The 18,809-nt window shown below is 38.3% G+C and overlaps 2 protein-coding genes across 2 annotated transcripts; both read left to right on the forward strand.

Annotated features, from left to right (window-relative positions):
* The first annotated feature begins 632 nt into the window (after nt 1-632).
* LOC133822638 (zinc finger protein SHOOT GRAVITROPISM 5-like) lies at nt 633-4,027 on the forward strand. The gene is made up of 3 exons (XM_062255041.1): nt 633-1,446; nt 1,527-1,932; nt 2,824-4,027. Exons 1-3 carry the CDS (start codon nt 1,326-1,328, stop codon nt 3,782-3,784), a joined length of 1,488 nt encoding a protein of 495 aa, XP_062111025.1. The 5' UTR covers nt 633-1,325; the 3' UTR covers nt 3,785-4,027.
* Nucleotides 4,028-8,971: 4,944 nt separating this feature from the next.
* On the forward strand, nt 8,972-10,150 carry LOC133824081 (uncharacterized). Its single transcript, XM_062256948.1, has 2 exons — nt 8,972-9,023; nt 9,564-10,150. Exons 1-2 carry the CDS (start codon nt 8,972-8,974, stop codon nt 10,148-10,150), a joined length of 639 nt encoding a protein of 212 aa, XP_062112932.1.
* The last annotated feature ends 8,659 nt before the right edge of the window (nt 10,151-18,809 follow it).

Here is an 18,809-nt window from a genome sequence, read left to right on the forward strand (position 1 = left end):
TTGGTGTTGAATTGAAGATGAATTATATGATGATATGATTTGTATATATTATGAGTGAGGGAAGATAAAAACTGAGAAAACTGCCAAATTGAGCCACAAAAAGACACCTGCCAATTTTAAATACTCACTGTAATGCTGATGCAGTCAGTTTACCAAAAAGCAAGCATCTTTGCACACACAGAATTATTATTTCATTGACTAGTTTACCCTTGAGTGTGACTTTACATCCTCACCAGCACCTTTATAAAAGCTGTTTCTGATTTAATATAAAATCTGAGTATCTGGACATTCACGACTAAGAGGGCACTTTGGTCATTCCACATCCAAAGAATAGATCACAAATAGCCTTAACAAATATAAATAATATATAATCTGAAAATGGAGAACAAGATATATCATGTATAGTGCTGTTGATATAGGGTAGGGAAAAAATTAATATGGAAACATAATACCAAAAAAGAAAAGTAAAAGTAAAGAAGGATATTAATTAAAATAGAAAAAATATATATACTTTTATAAATTATAAATATATACACAATGGCTTACGTGTATATTTGGGTGCTTGGGGAAGGTGATATGTATTAATGCATGCAAATGCAAAGCCTAAGAATTTCACTGTACTGAAATGAAATATATAGAGATGAATTATGAGAGATTTTTTGTTTCTTTGTGGGGATGTTTTTCCTTCTGGAGCCCATAGCTGCTGCCTTGTGGGATCATCAAGTTTCAACCTTACTGATTGGCTCTCTCTCTCTCTCTATCTCTCTCTCTCTCTCCCCCGTCGCCTTCCTTTTGAACACAAGTTTTTTTTCTTCTTTTAACAAGACTCTACTAGTCCTCTCTTTCTCATGCTCTTATTTAGTATTATAGCCAACTAGAGCAACTTGATCACCAGAAAGACAATATATGTTGAGGGTTTCGTTTGGAAGAAACAAAGAAAGCAATTTAGCGCTATATATACAAGAGCTGAAAAAGAAAAGAAAAAAAACTTTCATGTATTGTATTGAAGAAAAGCTGAGAGAGGTATATATATATATATAGCTAGCTAGCTTTGCTATAGTATAATCAAATTCTCAAAAGAAAAAAGAGTCTTTTTCCCCAGTTGGCCTCTCATGTGTTTTCTCTCATATTCTCATCCCTATAATTACTGATTAGCTCATATAGCTACCTAGCTAGGTAGATCGATCGCTGATTCTCTTCATCCATATATATAATTGGATCCTTATTCAGAATATCTCTGATCATCAGTCTCAAACCATCCGTATCCATCGATCCATTATTACCCCTTTAATTATATATATATATCTATAATTAATATACATGTTATGTTAGGGGTCAATAACATTTGTTCGTCTTCGGAGCCCTTTTCTTGCTTAATGGAGAATACCAATATAATTAGCAGCAACAACAACAATAAGAGGAAGAGAAGACCAGCAGGAACTCCAGGTTTGTATATATTTATATATATATAATCGTTATATGTAATTTTGTATTGGCCTTGTTATATAATTATCATTGTTAATTAGATCCGGATGCGGAAGTAGTGTCACTGTCGCCGAAGACGCTACTGGAATCGGACCGGTATGTGTGTGAGATCTGCAACCAAGGGTTCCAGAGGGACCAGAACCTGCAGATGCACAGGCGGAGGCACAAGGTGCCGTGGAAGCTGCTGAAGAGGGAAACCCCGGCGGGAGTGGTGAGGAAGAGGGTGTTCGTGTGCCCTGAGCCCAGTTGTCTGCACCACGATCCCTGCCATGCCCTGGGCGACCTCGTTGGTATCAAGAAACACTTTCGGAGAAAACACAGCAACCACAAGCAGTGGGTCTGTCAGCGTTGCTCCAAGGCCTATGCTGTCCACTCTGATTTCAAGGCCCATCTCAAGACCTGCGGCACCCGCGGCCACTCTTGCGACTGCGGCCGAGTTTTCTCTAGGTAATTTTTTTTAATTAATTAACCTTTTCCCCTTATATCTCTCATCACGATCATCTATGTTTTTAATCATATTCGATTAATTATTTCTTAGAATTTTGAAAGATATATAAAAAGTTCTTATTAACATTAAAACAAGTAAAAAAAATATATGAGCGTACTAGTTATATATTAATATAATATATGTTTTTTTGACTGATGGAATGGAACCTTAATCCCGGCACAAGTAATTACTTTTGATTTTAACACGTATATACTCCTACTACATACCACTTTCCTTTTTTAATCTAGTCAGATGAACACATTTCCCCAAATCATTACTTTTAGTGATAATTTATTTATTAATAATTAATTTGGTTCAACTTATTTTTTTATTTTTCTTTTTCCCGGCCAGCCTTTTTGATTGATTTCTTTCGCCATACCAACCTATCTATAAATATATAAACATGTAGATATTTGTATACGTACATAGCCCATATATTTCTTTGTTGGTTTATATATGGGATTTGAATAAAATATATAGCTAACCCACTACACAGCTTTTTCCTTCCTTTACAGCTTTATATTTACAATACATTATGATCCCAGTTACCTTTTATTAAATTCTACTCAGTGTAGTATCATCTTTTACGAATTCAATTAATCAGTATATATATATACATATATATATATAAATTTATCACTATTTATATTATTGACCATTCAAACACAATATTTGTTTTTGTTTAATGTAATTGAAATTCCTATACCTAAAATCTAATACACTAGCTAGGTTTTATCACATATATACATATACATGTACATGGTACGTAGTGTTTTTGATGAATAACATATAAATATAGATGATTAACTTTAAATGCACATGTGTGTATATATATATATATATATATATAGAGTGGAGAGCTTCATCGAGCACCAAGATGCATGCACCATGGGGCGTCTGAGGTCAGAATCACATGCTTTGCAGCCGGCAGCATGCTTGTCCCGAACAGCTTCAAGCCCCAGTCCTTCGAGCACTGACACCAATTTGGCTATGCCCATGAATACTACAACTAGCAATAATCCTTCAGACACTACTACTACTCCTGCACTAGTAATCCTCACCAGTAGTATCCGCTCTCCTCAAATTCCAATCCTATCCAAAACTACCAGCACTACAAGCAGTACTAATCCACGCTTCCACAACTTAGATCTTCAGCTCTCCACCACCACCACCACTACTACAACCATGTCAAATCCTACACTCGACGAAAACCAGCCATCGCCTAAGACAGACAACAATCATCAGGAAAATCAGTACTCTACTCAGTTGCAGCTCTCAATAGGCTCATCGGATTTCGGGGAAAAGAATGAATCGAATACTAATAATAATATTAATCACAAAAGCTCCCCACGAGAGAGCATGATGAGTAGTACCACTACTACTACTATGGCCAATTGCAACAATATGGAGAAGACGCGGTTGATGAAGGAAGAAGTGAGAGAGCAGCTGAGAGTGGCGATGGCCGAGAAGAGCTATGCGGAGGAGGCGAGGCAGCAAGCGAAGCGGCAGATAGAGCTGGCGGAGAAGGAATTTGCCAACGCCAAGAGGATTAGACAACAGGCGCAATCGGAATTGGACAAGGCACAAGCTCTCAAGGAACACGCCATGAAGCAACTCAACTCCACTCTTCTCCAACTCACTTGCCACGCTTGTAAGCACCACTTCCATAATAATGCAAGAACTCTCTCTTACATCATAGCCACTACGTCCTCGGATTGTGCTCAAACACTCGACAACGATCGTACTACTCATATTCTTCCAAGATCAGATCATCGTCTTGGAAAATCGGCCACTATTAATAACCCATCGTAGGTTTTTGTTTTTTTTTTCTTCTTTTTTTCCCAATGTCCCCTTTAGCTCTATGATTATATATCATATGTTGATGACCTTTTTCTCTTTTTTGGTAATTTAATTTCTATATATTTTTACAGTGTATAACATGGTATCATGAAATGTGGGTAATTTGTAGTAGTTGATCGATCGAGTGTACGTACTCTTGTATCCATCTAGCAAGTGCTTCATCATATCAATTCCGTGATATTGTGTTGTTTATCATATTACTTTGTTCATTACTTAATGATCCGTATAAATATTGGATCAGAACATGCACATATATATATAGGTCTCGTAATGATCATATAAATATTTTTGTATCAGATTAAATATTTCCTGCAAATGTGAGAGATCAAGCTTGCTTTATCGTACGCTGCTTAGATGAATAAAAGTAATTAGTTCTCATGTATACATATATATATACACACACACACACACGTATTACCTTGCGTAAATACCATACTTGGTTAAGGAAACTGGTCCCAAACTACTGTAATCAATAAAAAGATCAACCACACCCACCAGAAAGAATTGCTTTGCATGCATTAACGAATAAAATAAATCCCTAAAACTAAAAGTTTTCTTCTTCTTCTTCTTCTTTTTTTATTTCCTGTATATGTATATATAATAAATTTGAAATTGAAAGAAAGGAAGAGAGAGAAAGAGATAAGGTGGGGAATAGGGGTAGCACAGAGGAGGCAGAGAGAGCAGGAGTCAAACATAAATGTGAATTTAGTGGAAAAGCAACCAAAAAGAAAAAAGCCAACAAAAAAATCAACTGATGAGGGCATATGAGAATGCATGGTTTTCAGTGCCAATTAACTCAGACACTCTCAGTCGTCGCTCTCAACTATACGTATCAGTACTCTTACACTAGCTAGTCCACACCACTATCAGACATATTAAACTCTCTTCATAATAATATATCATATCAAATCACTATCTCATCTCTCTACGCTACTGAATTCGTATACATACATAAAACACTTGTAGTTTTAATTTCCCCCTTGGCTAACAGGTATGAGCTACATTTGTGCTAAGACTAAGTAATTATTTATATTCACATATTATAAACTAAGTCCTCAGACTCTCTCTCTCTATCTCTTTTATTCGTCTGATAGACATAGATGCATAAGAATCAGAGCCAATATATGACAGAGATGAAAAGCAGCGCATCTTTCCTTATATGTTCAGACCATTCAAAGCCTTTTAGGGCTCCAGTTCCAAATAACTTCAATTGTACAAACTCTTAACTCCCTCTCTCTTTATTTTATCTCTCTATCTCTCTATCTCTCTATCTTCTCTTCCACATATGACTGCAACCAAACAACAGGCCAACGGAAAATCTTTTTCACTCATCGATCGCCATCCATCTCGTCTTGTTTCCTTCACAATCCTTTGTTTGCTTTTTCGCTTCTTATAACTACCCCTGACCTCACTGACAATCTTTCTTTATTATTTTTATATTACTTTCTTTTCTTCATCTTAATTAATTATATTATACATATAGCCCATAAATATCTACATGTATAATAATTTCTTTGACCTAATATTTGCTTCTTGACAAGAAAAAGTTTCACCACAATAATAATAACTATAATTTTCAAAATAATAATGATATAAGGAAAATATTTTATTCAATTTAACATTAAAAAAATCATTTTTAAAAACACAAATAATTTTAAACTTTTAATTTATTTATTATTTTAAATTTTAAATTTTAAAATAATTAAAATATATTATTATCAATAAAATAAATTCCAAAAATTAATTATTTGAAATAGAAAATTAATTAAAAATTAGGCTCTATTTAAAAATTTCAAAACTCTAAATTAATTAAAAAAATATTTTAAATCGGTATATATTAGCAGGATAATAAAGTTGAGGATATTTAGGTTTTAAAAAAAATTGACAAAAAATGAGTATATATATGTTGTGTTTGATTGAATGGAAAATTTGATAATAAGATTTAAGTATTTTGAAAATTAATCCAAAGACAAAGATGATATTTTACTTGAACTTAGGAATCTAAATTAATATATTTCCAAATTATAATTATAATAACTATTTTAAATAATAATAATTACAATGAGGATGATTATAATTATGTTATCACTACACTTCAATTATATTTAACAAACTTTTTTAATTAGTGTCTCTGCAATTTGTCATATCCGTTTCTTTAAACAAAATAAGTATAAGCAACAATCAGATGTTTCCATGAAAATTTAAAATAAGAATGTGTTAATAGCTTACAAAAAATACCACTTGTCCCACTAGTATGTTACTATCTCACTCAGCATTTTATAAAAATTTAAAATAATTTGTGAAAATAGACCCCTTTATAATGTCATTTTGAAAAATAACATTTTTTAATAATCATTTGCAAAGGGGTCTAATTGTCTAGAATCTTTATAAGTTGCGATAGTTTCTAATAGGGTGTCTGAATTTCTGATAAAGTATCTTGAATTCCCAAGGGGTGTCTAGAATGTCATTTGCAAAAATTTATCAAAACAAAATTATTATACTAAATAACTATAAAAAAAAAATCCATTTTGCTAAACACCCCTAAAATTAATGGAGAATTAAAATGATTTTGAATAATAATAATTATCAAGGTAGAAAAAAAAGAGATTTGGTTATGTCACATTAGGGTGTATATATTTATAATAATTTCAATTTGTATTGATTACATAAGAGTATTTTGCAAAAGTGCAAATTAACCTTGTTTTGAATCGTATTTTTGTAAAATATTAATAATAATATTAAATAAATAAATGTGTTAAAATATCATTTTAAAGAAATTCTCAAACTTCACTCTTATCATGTGTCGAGTGTAGTTGAAAAAAGTGTTGTATAGAAGAAAAAAAAATACATTGACTTTTATTGGTAAACTAGTATTTAATATTGTAAAATCTAAAAAGTCTATTTTCACCAACTTGAATTGACAAGGGCGTAACTTAGATATTCTATTTAGGGCACTTTATTTAATAAAAACTTTTAAATATTATTTTCATAAAATAATGTAGAGAATAAAATTAATCTGCAAATAATTATTTTGACACGGTCAACATCAACTTTGAGAGAGTATTTGGGTGTTGCCGAGAATATTATATTATAATGATAAATTAGAAAATTTTAGCAGAAGTATTTTTCTAAAATACTCTTTTAACAATATACTAGTTTGGGAAGCATTATTTCGCAAAAGAGAGAGAAAAATATCATTTTTTTTAATTTGAGTCAATTTTTTTTTATCAAAATACATATATCATAAAATAATCACAAAAATCTCCTACAACTTATTATCTACTAAACTACCTTACCACATCATCAAAAAATATGGAATTTAAAAAATAATATGTCTAAATAGGAAAAGTTGAGGCAATCCTGAAATTTCCGTTTTTATGAATTTTCAAAAATAATATTTTAGTTACTTATGATGTTGATAAGATATTGATAAATTACCTTTTCTTATATGTATATATATATAAATATTTATTTTTAAACCATATTATTTCATATATATTTTGGCTACCTCCAAAACTTATCTGTATAGATTATTATCTTAAGATACTAAATAGTTATTTTTAGGTTATATTATAGTATCTTATCATTTAAAATATTTTTAGGTTACTTTCGAATTTATTTTAGAGAATAATGAATTACAATAAAATATATATAACAAGTTATCATATAATCTATTAGCAAAATTTACGTGTTTAGTATACTACATAATAACTTTTAAATGAAAAGTTTTAATACACTTCTAATAAAATGATCTAAAAAATGAAACTTTTATGAAATGTAACCAAATATTATTTTATTGGTATCATAATCAATCAAAAGGTTGCCTTTGAAAATCCAGAAAAATAGAAAAATTTGGGATTCTATGAACTTTTCAATTTCAAGTATATTATTTTATAAATCCGATATTTTTTTAATAATGTAGCACGGTATTCATGTAAATAAAATATTATAAGTGATTACTATATGAGAAGTATTTTAAATAATTATGAGATGTAAATTTCCCAAAAACATAATCATTTAAAATACTTCTCATATAGTAATCACAATTGTCTAGCAATCACTCTGATTCTTGATCAATTCTTAAGTTTATATAGTAGGTTGTTAGACACGTACTTGCTTACGTTATGAGCTGACTAACACAAACTATGTAGATTTATACCACACACAACACATTAATCACAATATATTTTTTATTTTTATTTTATCAATGTTCGAGATTTCAAAATTTCATAGTTTTGGAAACTAAAATATATCTGCGAATAATTCGCATATAATGTTAACCATCTTCATGTAAATGAACATTGTTTTAAACCATGTTTTGCAGAAATGCATGCATATGTTAAACAATTATTTGTAAAGTGATATTCTTGATAGCACTTGACACTTGACACTCTTTGTAGTGTCGTCAAGCACACCCCGTTGTCACCACCGAGCACTCCTACTCTTTCATCATCAGCACTGCTCCCATTGGCTGTTGTTATTGATCCCAACTCCCTTCACGGTTTTCTTCTCACTATCCCTTAAGCTCTCCTTTGTAATTGTTGTCACCATTGTCGTAGAAGATATATATTTCTGCATCTATTCCATTATATATATATATATATTTATATTTATAGTTTCATAACAATATCTTTGAGTATATCATTTCTTCTAAACTTCTATAATCATAAAAAAAAATGATTAAAGAATTTTGTTCAAACTAAATGTGAATGAGTAATTATTTATTTTGAGCATTTCTTTGAGTAGGATATTATCATATTTTAAAACATCAAGCATTTTTTATTTAGTATTATAAATACAATTCCTAATAAAATTATAATGATATGTAAATTTTAAATTATTTTAGGACACAATATTTTATTATCAAGAGTTCTTTTTTTTTTTTTTAAATAAATATGATTTTAAGGATTTTAGCATAAAAAATATCTAAAGTCTTATTTAAAATAACGGATTTTTACTACAAGAAAAAGTACTTTTGTAAGTCTGAAATTGGTGAGCCTTTGTTTTACTGATGACTTGGTGCTGTTTTGTAAGGGAGCTGATGCATCTGTTCAGATCATTAAAGACTGTTTCAAGTCTTTTAGTCTTGCTTCTGGTTTAATAGCCAACCTAGATAAGTCTTGGGTTTATTTTGGGGGTATGGCAGAGAAAGAGACCAAGAATATTCTGGAGTGTCTTCATTATACTGAAGGTACTTTCCCTTTAAAATACCTTGGAATTCCTCTTAAACCTACAAAGTGGAAAGCAGGGGACTGTGCTGCAATAATAAAGAAGATCCACATGAAGCTTCATCATTGGTCCAGTCGGCATTTGTCCTTTGCTGGGAGAGCTCAGCTTATCCACTCTATTTTATTGGGGATTAGAGAATTTTGGATGAGTATTTTCCTTCTCCCAAAGAGTGTTGTTAATGAGATTGATTAGCTTTGTAGAAAATTTCTGTGGGGGACTACCAGCAGTAATGAAAACAGGAGTAAAATTCATCTCACGGCTTGGGATCAGGTTTGCCTTCCTAAAAGCTTGGGTGGTATTAGGTTTAAGGAAGGGTCTAAATGGAATAAGGTGCTATTAGCTAAGTTCCTTCGGGCTATTTCCTCTGAACAAGATATCCTTTGGGTGAAATGGATAGATGCCATTTATCTTAAAGGGCAAAGGTTCTGGGATTACAAAATTCATTCAGATGTGAGTTGGTACTGACGTAAGTTGGTTAATCTGAAATCTGTTATTACTGCAGAGGTGTTGGAAAAGGCAGTTAAGAACAACAAAGTTAATGTTAGCAAGCTTTATGTTCAGCTGCTTAACAAGGAAAGGGTCCCTTTTGCTCACGTGGTTTGGTGCAATCTGACTTTGCCCAAGCACAGATTTATCATTTGGCAAGCTACTTTGGGTCACTTACTGACCAGAGACAATCTGGTGCGGTGTCATATGCAATTGAATTCTGTTATGTGCCCGACTTGTGATATGCAGCAGGAAAGCCATGGCCATCTGTTCTTTCAATGCCAGTTTTCTCAGCTGGTGAGAAGTCGAATTGCTGAATGGCTGGGGAATGCTATTTGGCCGGTTCAGTTTAAAGATTGGACTACTTGGATGATGGGGAAGCCTAAGGGTCTGAAGCAAAAGCTGGTGGCAGCTGTTTTAGCTGCTTCAGTTTATCTGATTTGGTGGAATAGGAATAATTCTCTGTTTAATTTATGTTCTATGACTGTGGATAAAGTTTTTTATTTGTTAAAAGTTTACTGGAAAGCTAGAGTTGCTAATTTGTCTAGAACTAAGTTGGAGAGCAAAGATTTAGCTTTCCTTGAGAAATTAAGTCTCATGTAATACCTCTGTTAGAGGGGGCTCTTTTTGAGCTTGTTTTGTAATTGGCTTGTGGTTCAATATATACTTTGGTTCATCAAAAAAAAAAAGTACTTTTGACATTAACTTATGACTAAGGCCAAAAATTTTAGGCATCAGTTCAACAACTTACACCATAAGTAACTTGTAAAATCCCAGAAAAATAAATAAATAAATTATTGAGGGACTTAAATGATTTTTTTCAAGAAAATGAGAGGTATTATTAGTAAAAGAAGAGTCTAGAACTAATGGCCCATTTCTTTCTCTTTTCCTTACCCGATACCCATATTTCTCTCTTCTTTTTCTTCCTTCTTCTTCCATAGCCACATTAATCACCACCACCACTGCAGGTCGTCGCCGGAACTCCCCACGTACGCCACCATTAACCTCTCCATCGAAAAATGAAGCTAGCCACGAAGACCCATTGCTACACATGCGCCTTCATCCTCCACGACGACACTTGAAAAGCTTGGTTTTCACTTTATTTTTCTGGCCATTTTTTGTCGCTGTTGAAGCTTTTCACCAACCAATAGATGTACAATCATGATCCTGACTTCAAGATCTATCTTTTGCCCAAGTTGACACCCCCAAAGTCTTGACGGAGGGTGGTAGATCTAGCCTTCTTGGAAGTGCGACAATTTGTGATTTTTTAGTCATTTTTTGCTGAAATTAGTCTTTGGCCATGTTCGAAAGATTAGTGAGCACCTTAAGAGCTTCACATTGGCAGGTGTAGTTCACACCACCGTTGCGGGTCGCCGAAAACTGACACCACCGTCGCTATCCGTACACCCAAAGTAAGTTTAATGTAGTTTTGGGTGTAAAAGTTGATATTAAATATTATTAGGGACTCATTTTGCCATCTTGAATTCGATTCTAACCTTAGAATATTATTTTTGGCAGCGATGTGCATTTTTAATCAATAAAGAGAGATTTATCAATTGTTGTTCTTAAAAGCTTCCAAGCTAATTGGACTATTAGGAAAACACACATAAGAGGTGGGAGTTCTTGAAACTTGTTTTCTAGTAGTTAAAAAGTTTTAAAATTTCATAAACCATACTTTATCTATCCACATATAATTATTAGATATCATGTTTGATATTAAATCACTATGTCGACGCGGTTTTTCGCCAATAGTAAATTATATGAATAAATAGGATGGATTAGTACTGAATGATAAACTGTAATATGAAAATGATAATAATCAAGAATGTGGAGACTAATTGCAAAGAAAGATGGCCACTCATTTTTTAGGTGGTTCGGAGGTTAAAATCCCCTAGTCCACCAGCCAATATTATTGATCTATCCTTACTATTTCTTATAGAGTATTTGCATTACAAGAAGAATCCAACCCCTTGCATTATCCAAGGTTCTTGTATTTATAGGAGATTGATCTCTAAGTAGGTATTGGGGTCATCCCGTGATCTCTTCATCCATCATGTCATTTATGTGACACCGATGATTAATTTCTAAACCTTACAGTGAAGTGTGGTATAATCAATAGGTAAAGATGGGTAATGGGCCGCATGGCCCAAATCAGGCGTGGGATGTCTGATTACGCACGTTTATGTTGCGTATCTGAGAATTCGGGAATAAAACAGACACATGATGTCTGGTATACGCACGTTTATATTACATGGCTGACTTTATAGAGATTCAGGGGTATGTCAGGCCTCAGTTGTACCGCGAGCTTAATGTGGCTCTAGCTCGTGGCTTCTACTATGTCGACACAATGGCTCCAAGTGATGAGCAGCTAAATGATCCATCAGCTCGAGCTATTTTTTTTGGGGACCGTAACAAACAGCTCTGGATGAACGGTGGACACGTGGCAGATCGGTTACGGCCCTTTCCTAGCTCGACAAAGTACGTGCGGATATTCAGGGCGTACATTGGCCCCCAAGCCCATGCTCGTGACCTATGACGTCATTTTTTATCTTCACAGTGGGGGCTTTTAAACTTCCTTTTCGACTCCCCATGTCCTGCCCACCACTTGGGTATCGGACACGTGGAACGCCGTGGTTGGCGTCTGTTCGGATTCCGAGGATTGTATTAAATGGCCTAGCCACCCTTTTGCCGCTGTTTCCTTTCTCGAGTTATGACCCTCGTTTCTCGCATTAATTTGATCGGATGGTCCTCGTTTCCTCATGACTCTTACGTATATATAAGGTTGGTAGTTTTCAGTACTAGTCACCCTTCATTCGAAATTTTCCTTTATTTTCTCTCTTTCGAGTTTTAGAAGCTCTTCTTCTTATTCTGGTCATAATCCCAGAAATCCCCACATTCTTGCCACAAGAGCCTTTCAGAAGTTCAACCTTAAGGATTCCACCAGGACTCCTACTCCTACGCTGCCTGCAACTTTCGTTTGGAATATACATTGTAAGTTCTTTGTCCGTTGTACGTTTTGATTTCCTTGTTTCTTCGTTATGAAAAACTACGTCTTATAGTCGTAAACAATAGGCTGTTTTTTCTTTGTTTTTGGGGCATAGGTTTCGATTCTAGGCATATTGAGTATACCCAAAAACATGCCTAGGAATGCAATGTTCATAGCTAGGTAATTTTTGGGTAACTTTCTGGGTAGATTTAGGAAACACCCATTCAGAATATGGAAGGTGAGAGGTTTTTAGGGTGTAAAATCGGGTAGCTTAGGGGTCACGCTTCCTAGGTGGTTTTCCTCTCAAAACCTCTCCTCCAAGACAAGTAATAATCTGACCCTCCCCTGGATATCAGGGATCCGTTGGAAACTTGGGCGCGTAGCTATGGCAGCGTGTGGCATCACACCCCGCGGGCTGAGATTACCTTAGCTCGCGTATGAAAAACCCTTCTTCTCGCGCTGCTTGTCCTTTCTTAGCTTTTAGGTCACCTACTAAGTTTTTTCTCGTTCTTGTTTGCTAGGCGATCAGATGGGGCCCAAACGGAATGTGTCCAAGAAAAGCGCGGCTAGCTCGTTGTCCCAGCAATCCAGCAGAGGGAAGGAGGTTGCGATGGAGTCTACCATCCCTCATTTTGGTCCCACGGTGGAGAAGGAGATCGAGGTGGGACCTGATGCTTTCTTTGAGGAGGAGAGGATAGTCTCGAAGATCATGACCTAAGGGAGGGTTAACAAGATACTGCTGTCCCACAACATCGAGATTGGGACCGGCGCTCTTACTGCCCGCCCTCCTTTCGAGGGTGAGAGGAGCTGCGCGCCCCTTGATGAAGATTTTGCGGCCTGGAGCGATGAGCATCTCAGGGTCGGGGCCTTCTTCTCTCTGGATCAGTACTTTGCCGAATTTCTTAGCTATGTAAAGTTGGCACCATTTCAATTGCCTCCGAATTCTTACCGTCTGTTGGCGGGGCTGAGGTATCTCTTCCTGAGGCACGAATGGGAAGTCCCTACCCCGGTGGACATCCTCTACTTCTTCTGCCTCAAAGCCAGCCTGGATAAAAAAGGACGAGGTGATGGGTTCTACTACCTAACCCGCTTCCCAAACTCGTTCGCGGTGATTGAACTTCCTAGCCATCCCAACGACTTCAAAGATCAATTGTTTATGTCGAATGGGTTTCACAATTGCGAGTACCACTAATTCAACCGTCCTCGTAAGCCTTCTATCTTCAGCTCGCGTAAAAAAAAATTCTTTTTCTTTTCGCTTGTATACTAACTGGAGCATCATCATGCATCCATTTTTGCGAGAACGACCAAGTCCATGACCCTTGGGGGTCAATATGATACCTTGGCGGGGCTTCCGCCCAGCGAGAAGGACTACTGCTAGCTCGTGTCAGACGACACGATGTTGGCGTGAAAGTTGATCTCTGCAGGCCAAACTCTGGCCTTGAGGAGGACGCGGGCCAATCATCTAGCAGCCCGCTGGCTGGAGACTATTCCCGAGGTCGATGCCGCGGCCGATGGTGGCGACGAGCAGGAAGAGGAGCCCGAGGTGCCGCTCGTGCGGAAGAGACGAGCTCCAGAGGATGCTCGGGATCCCGACTTAGATAGAACTCAGTCAGGGGCAGCAGCCGGCCCCTCTGGCCATGGTAGCCCCTATCCCTTTTGGGACCTAGACAGGGCAGCCGAAGACCTTAGGCTAGTTAGGTTTAACCCAAACCAGCTCGTGCATCGCCACTGAACCGATCCAGACCGTAACATAACCCTACTCCAATGCGTAGATCAATTAGTGCTGCGTAATGACGCGGGCTATCCCAGGGGCACAGTAGTAGTTGAAAACACTTTGTCCTTTAGGTCGGCCTTTTTTGAGGAGTATGGGACCAACCTTTGGTGGTGGCCCTCCCTTCTCGAGGGCATAGTTGCTCCTGGACTTAGGCAGTACATGGAGGAATCCAATCCCGAGGTAGAGCCTGACCCGGAACCTCCCCTAATCCAAGAAGTGGTTGCTTTAGACTTTCCTTCCCCTGTAGCAACTCCGAGGCCGGAGGTCGTGGAAATAGACTCTTCCTCTAGCTCGGAGGGTAGGAATTTTGCTACTTCGTGTATATTTATCATTAATAATTTTCTTTTGAGAACGTATATGCATTCTTAACACATTTTCCATTCTTTTTTTCAGGGGAGGAGATGGCACAGAGGGAGGAATTGGACATCCGCTCAATGTTACCAGGAGGGAAATCGATCGAGGGTCCCCTTGTCAAGTGGCTTCGGCCTACTTCCAAGAAAACGCCGCCCTCGGCTACGACTGTCTCTCAATCCCCAGCTAAGGGGAAAGGCTCGGGATCAGGAGCTCCGCCCGCCGCAGCCCCAATTGCGACCCTTCCTCATCTTCCTCCACCTCCTGCTCGGGAACCGGTAGCACCAGTTGGTCCCCAAGCTCCAGTGGCCCCTGCTGCCACTGTTCGCATCCCCATAAACCCCTAGGATCTGGAGCTGATTCTAGACACTTTTCGGGGGACCGTCTTCGAGACGACAAACTATTCGGTGGAGCACTTTTACAAGGCCAAGCCCACCAACCTGAGGGCGATTGAGGAAAGGAGCCCCGAAAACGTTTTGGAGTCTTCGTTGGGGATGAATCTCACAGTGAGCATTTTCCCCGACCTCACTTTTAATATATATATTTCACTTTTCGGGTATGTGTAACTGTTTCTTTGCTTTTTTGTAGGCGGTCTTGGCTCAACACCGCAGCATCTCTCGGGTTAGGGCGAGGAACGAGGAAGTCAAGGCCGAGCTGTCCGCGACCCAAGATGCTATCGCCGCCTCTCAACAGAATGAGCAGAGCGCTAGGGCTGCATCGGCGATGGCCCATGCGAGTGAACAGGCGGCGAAGGCTGCCCTAACCACTGCCCAGGAAAGCGAGCAGGAGGCAAGGGCTGCCTCGGCAGCCCTTAAGGCCGAGCTCGCGGGGGTCAAGGCCAAATTGCTGGAGGTCGAGGCGGCCGTTCAAGAGGAGAAGAAGGCGTCGGCATCCTCCATGGAGAGTATGCTATACCACTGCTGAGCCTTCAACCAGGACGGCAACTTCTCCTTCATGGCCTCCGACGCATGGGGGCACTACCTCGAGAAGTTCAAAGCTCGGCTGCAACAGGAGTTGCCGGCAGCGACTGAGACTGGGGAGACCTCTGTTGCCGGTGAGCTGGAGGTTGAGGAAGTGACGTCCTCAGAGCGGCCTGGGGGGGCTTAGAATTTTTCTGTATTTTCATTGTTATTTACTTTTGTTTGTAAATATTCAGCACGAGGTTTTTCTCCTCGAAACAATTTATTGATTTCAGTTATCTCGAGTTGTACTTCAATCTCTATTTTTTTTTATATATTTTATGATGTGTTTGGTAAAAACTTAGTTCGTGTTAGTTTTATTGACCGTTTTTCTTTGAGATAGCAAAGCATTGCTAGTCAATTTTAACCAACTTCTAAGTTTTAGGACCTGGTTGTGTCCATGATATTTAATTTTAAAAACTTAGTTCGTGTTAGTTTTATCAATACCTCGTGCTTTTTAGAAAAAATACTGGTTAATCAATTGAATCGACTTCTAAGTTTTAGGACCTGGTTGTGTCCAGGATATTTAATTTTAATAACTTAGTTCGCGTTAGTTTTATCGATACCTCGTGCTTTTTAGAAAAAACACTGGTTAATCAATTTAACCAACTTCTAAGTTTTAGGACCTGGTTGTGTCCAGGATATTTAATTTTAAAAACTTAGTTTGCGTTAGTTTTATCGATACCTCGTGCTTTTTTAGAAAAAACACTGGTTAATCAATTTAACCAGCTTCTAAGTTTTAGGACCTAGTTGTGTCCAGGATATTTAATTTTAAAAACTTAGTTCGCGTTAGTTTTATTGATACCTCGTGCTTTTTAGAAAAACACTGGTTAATCAATTTAACCAACTTCTAAGTTTTAGGACCTGGTTGGCTGGGTGATCTGCCCCCCAAGTAACCAGGAAGTAGACTTGTGTGGTTACTTGAACTTAATTACATAAACAAGATCGTACAGACATAAATGAAATTAAAAATCGTTATATATATTTTTTATCCACCAAAGCTAATTGGCTTTTATACGCAAGCCTTAAATTAAGGAGTGATTTGATCACTGATAATATTTTCTCAAATGCAAAGCATTCCAGGTCCGTGGCACCTTTTCTCCATTAAGTCGGGCTAACTTGAAGGTACCTTCTTGTACGATTTCGATGATCTGATAGGGCCTTTCCTAGCTCGGGCCTAAAGAACCATCTTTGGGGTCCTTGCCCGCTAAAAATACCCTTCGAAGCGCCAGGTCTCCTAATCCAAAAGCACGCCTTTTGACCTTTGAATTAAAATAACGAGTGATCTTTTGCTGATAATGTGCGAGGTGCAGCTGTGAATCTTCTCGCTTTTCGTCAATCAGGTCGAGGGACGTGCTAAGCAATTTGTCATTCTGCTCTTGGCTAAAGGCTTGGACCCTATGCAAGGCTATCTTTGTTTCGACAGGAAGGACGACCTTGCTCCCGAAGGTCATGGAAAAAGGGGTGTGCCCCGTCGAGGTTCGGTGCGAGGTCTGGTAGGCCCATAGAACCTATGGGAGCTGCTCGGGCCAAACTCCCTTGGCTTTGTCCAGTTTCTTCTTAAGACTCGCCTTGAGCGTCTTGTTCACAGCCTCGACATGCCCATTAGCCTGGGGGTAGGCCACGGAGGAAAAACTTTTAATTATGCCGTGTCTCCCTCAAAATTCGGTGAAGAGGTCGCTATCGAACTGGGTTCCGTTATCAGACACGATCTTCTTCGACAGTCCGAACTGGTAGACAATATTCTTAACCACAAAAGCGAGGACTCTCTTTGATGTTATTGTCGCCAGGGGCTCCGCTTCTGCCCACTTCGTGAAGTAGTCAATAGCTACTATCGCATAGCGTACTCCTCCTTTTCCCGTGGGTAGGGCACCAATTAAGTCAATCCCCCAGACCGCAAACGGCCACGGGGACGAGATCATCTTCAGCTCGACTGGTGAAGTTCGGGCGATCGTGACAAACCGCTGGCACTTGTCACACCTTTGGACGTAAGAGATCGAGTCCTTTGATAGAGTGAGACAATAATATCCTTGCCTCAATATCTTCAAGGCCAAGCTTTGCCCCCCACTGTGATCTCCACAAAAGCCTTCATGCACCTCCTGCAAAATGGTTTTAGCCTCCTCTGGCAGAACACATCGCAAAAGAGGCAGAGAGAGGCCACGCCGATACAACGTTCCGTCTATGACCGTATACCTCAGAGCTTGGTGGAGTATCTTTCTTGTGTCCTTTCGCTCTTCGGGTAACTTCCCTGTGGTAAGATATTCGACTATGAGGGTCATCCAGGTAGGCCTGACATCAATCATTCCGATCTTTCCTATATTCTCTGCCACACTTGGTCTCTCTAGGAACTCCACTGGTACCAGGCTCAAGGTTTCGGCTTCCTTGGAGGAGGCCAGCTTTGCTAGGGCATCAGAATTGGTGTTCTGCTCCCGAGGGATCTGTTCGACTAGGATGTACTCAAAAGCGGACAACTCCTTCTTTACCTTGGCTAGGTAGGCCGCCATCTTGGTTCCCCGCGCTTGGTATTCCCCTGATACCTGGTTTACCATGAGCTGGGAATCGCTATAGCACTGGATGGACCTAACCTTCAGCTCCCTGGCCACTCACAACCCAGCCAATAAAGCTCCGTACTCGGCCTCGTTGTTGGACGCTTCGAATCTGAATTGAAACGTGGAGTGGAAACAATGTCCCTCTGGGGATATCAAAATGATTCTAGCTCCGGACCCGTTCTCATTAGATGAACCGTCCACAAAGACTTTCCACAAGGCCTGCACCAGTTCTTCCACCAGTTTCTCTTGGAATCCAGTGCACTCTGCCACGAAATCAGCCAGAGCTTGGCTTTTGATCGTAGTTCGTGGCACGTATAGTATCTCGAATTGGCTGAGCTCGATAGCCCTCTTCAAAAGACATCCCGATGCCTCAGGTTTCTGCAGTACCTGCCTTAAAGGTTGATCGGTTATGACGTGGATTGAATGGGACTGGAAATACGGCCTAAGCTTTCTGGAGGCCGTGATAAGGCAGAACACCATTTTCTCCATCAACAGATATCAAGATTCGGCTCCGAGGAGCCTTTTGCTAATGTAATAGACTGGCTTCTAAGACTGGTCCTCTTTCTGAACTAGCACGGCGCTAGCCGCATCTTCCGTGACAGCTAGGTAAAGAAAAAGAAGCTCTCCTACTGTTGGTTTAGAC

The sequence above is a fragment of the Humulus lupulus genome, chromosome 3 (assembly GCF_963169125.1).
Source record: "Humulus lupulus chromosome 3, drHumLupu1.1, whole genome shotgun sequence".
NCBI lineage: Eukaryota > Viridiplantae > Streptophyta > Magnoliopsida > Rosales > Cannabaceae > Humulus > Humulus lupulus.

What these genes read in the sequence shown, in the direction of transcription:
- LOC133822638 (XM_062255041.1), top strand. Translation starts at nt 1,326, where the DNA reads ATGTTAGGGGTCAATAACATTTGTTCGTCTTCGGAGCCCTTTTCTTGC. An exon ending in AAGACCAGCAGGAACTCCAG is followed by an intron (nt 1,447 to 1,526) that starts GTTTGTATATAT and finishes ATTGTTAATTAG; the next exon opens with ATCCGGATGCGGAAGTAGTG. An exon ending in TGCGGCCGAGTTTTCTCTAG is followed by an intron (nt 1,933 to 2,823) that starts GTAATTTTTTTT and finishes ATATATATATAG; the next exon opens with AGTGGAGAGCTTCATCGAGC.
- LOC133824081 (XM_062256948.1), top strand. Translation starts at nt 8,972, where the DNA reads ATGGCAGAGAAAGAGACCAAGAATATTCTGGAGTGTCTTCATTATACT. An exon ending in GTGTCTTCATTATACTGAAG is followed by an intron (nt 9,024 to 9,563) that starts GTACTTTCCCTT and finishes TTATTACTGCAG; the next exon opens with AGGTGTTGGAAAAGGCAGTT.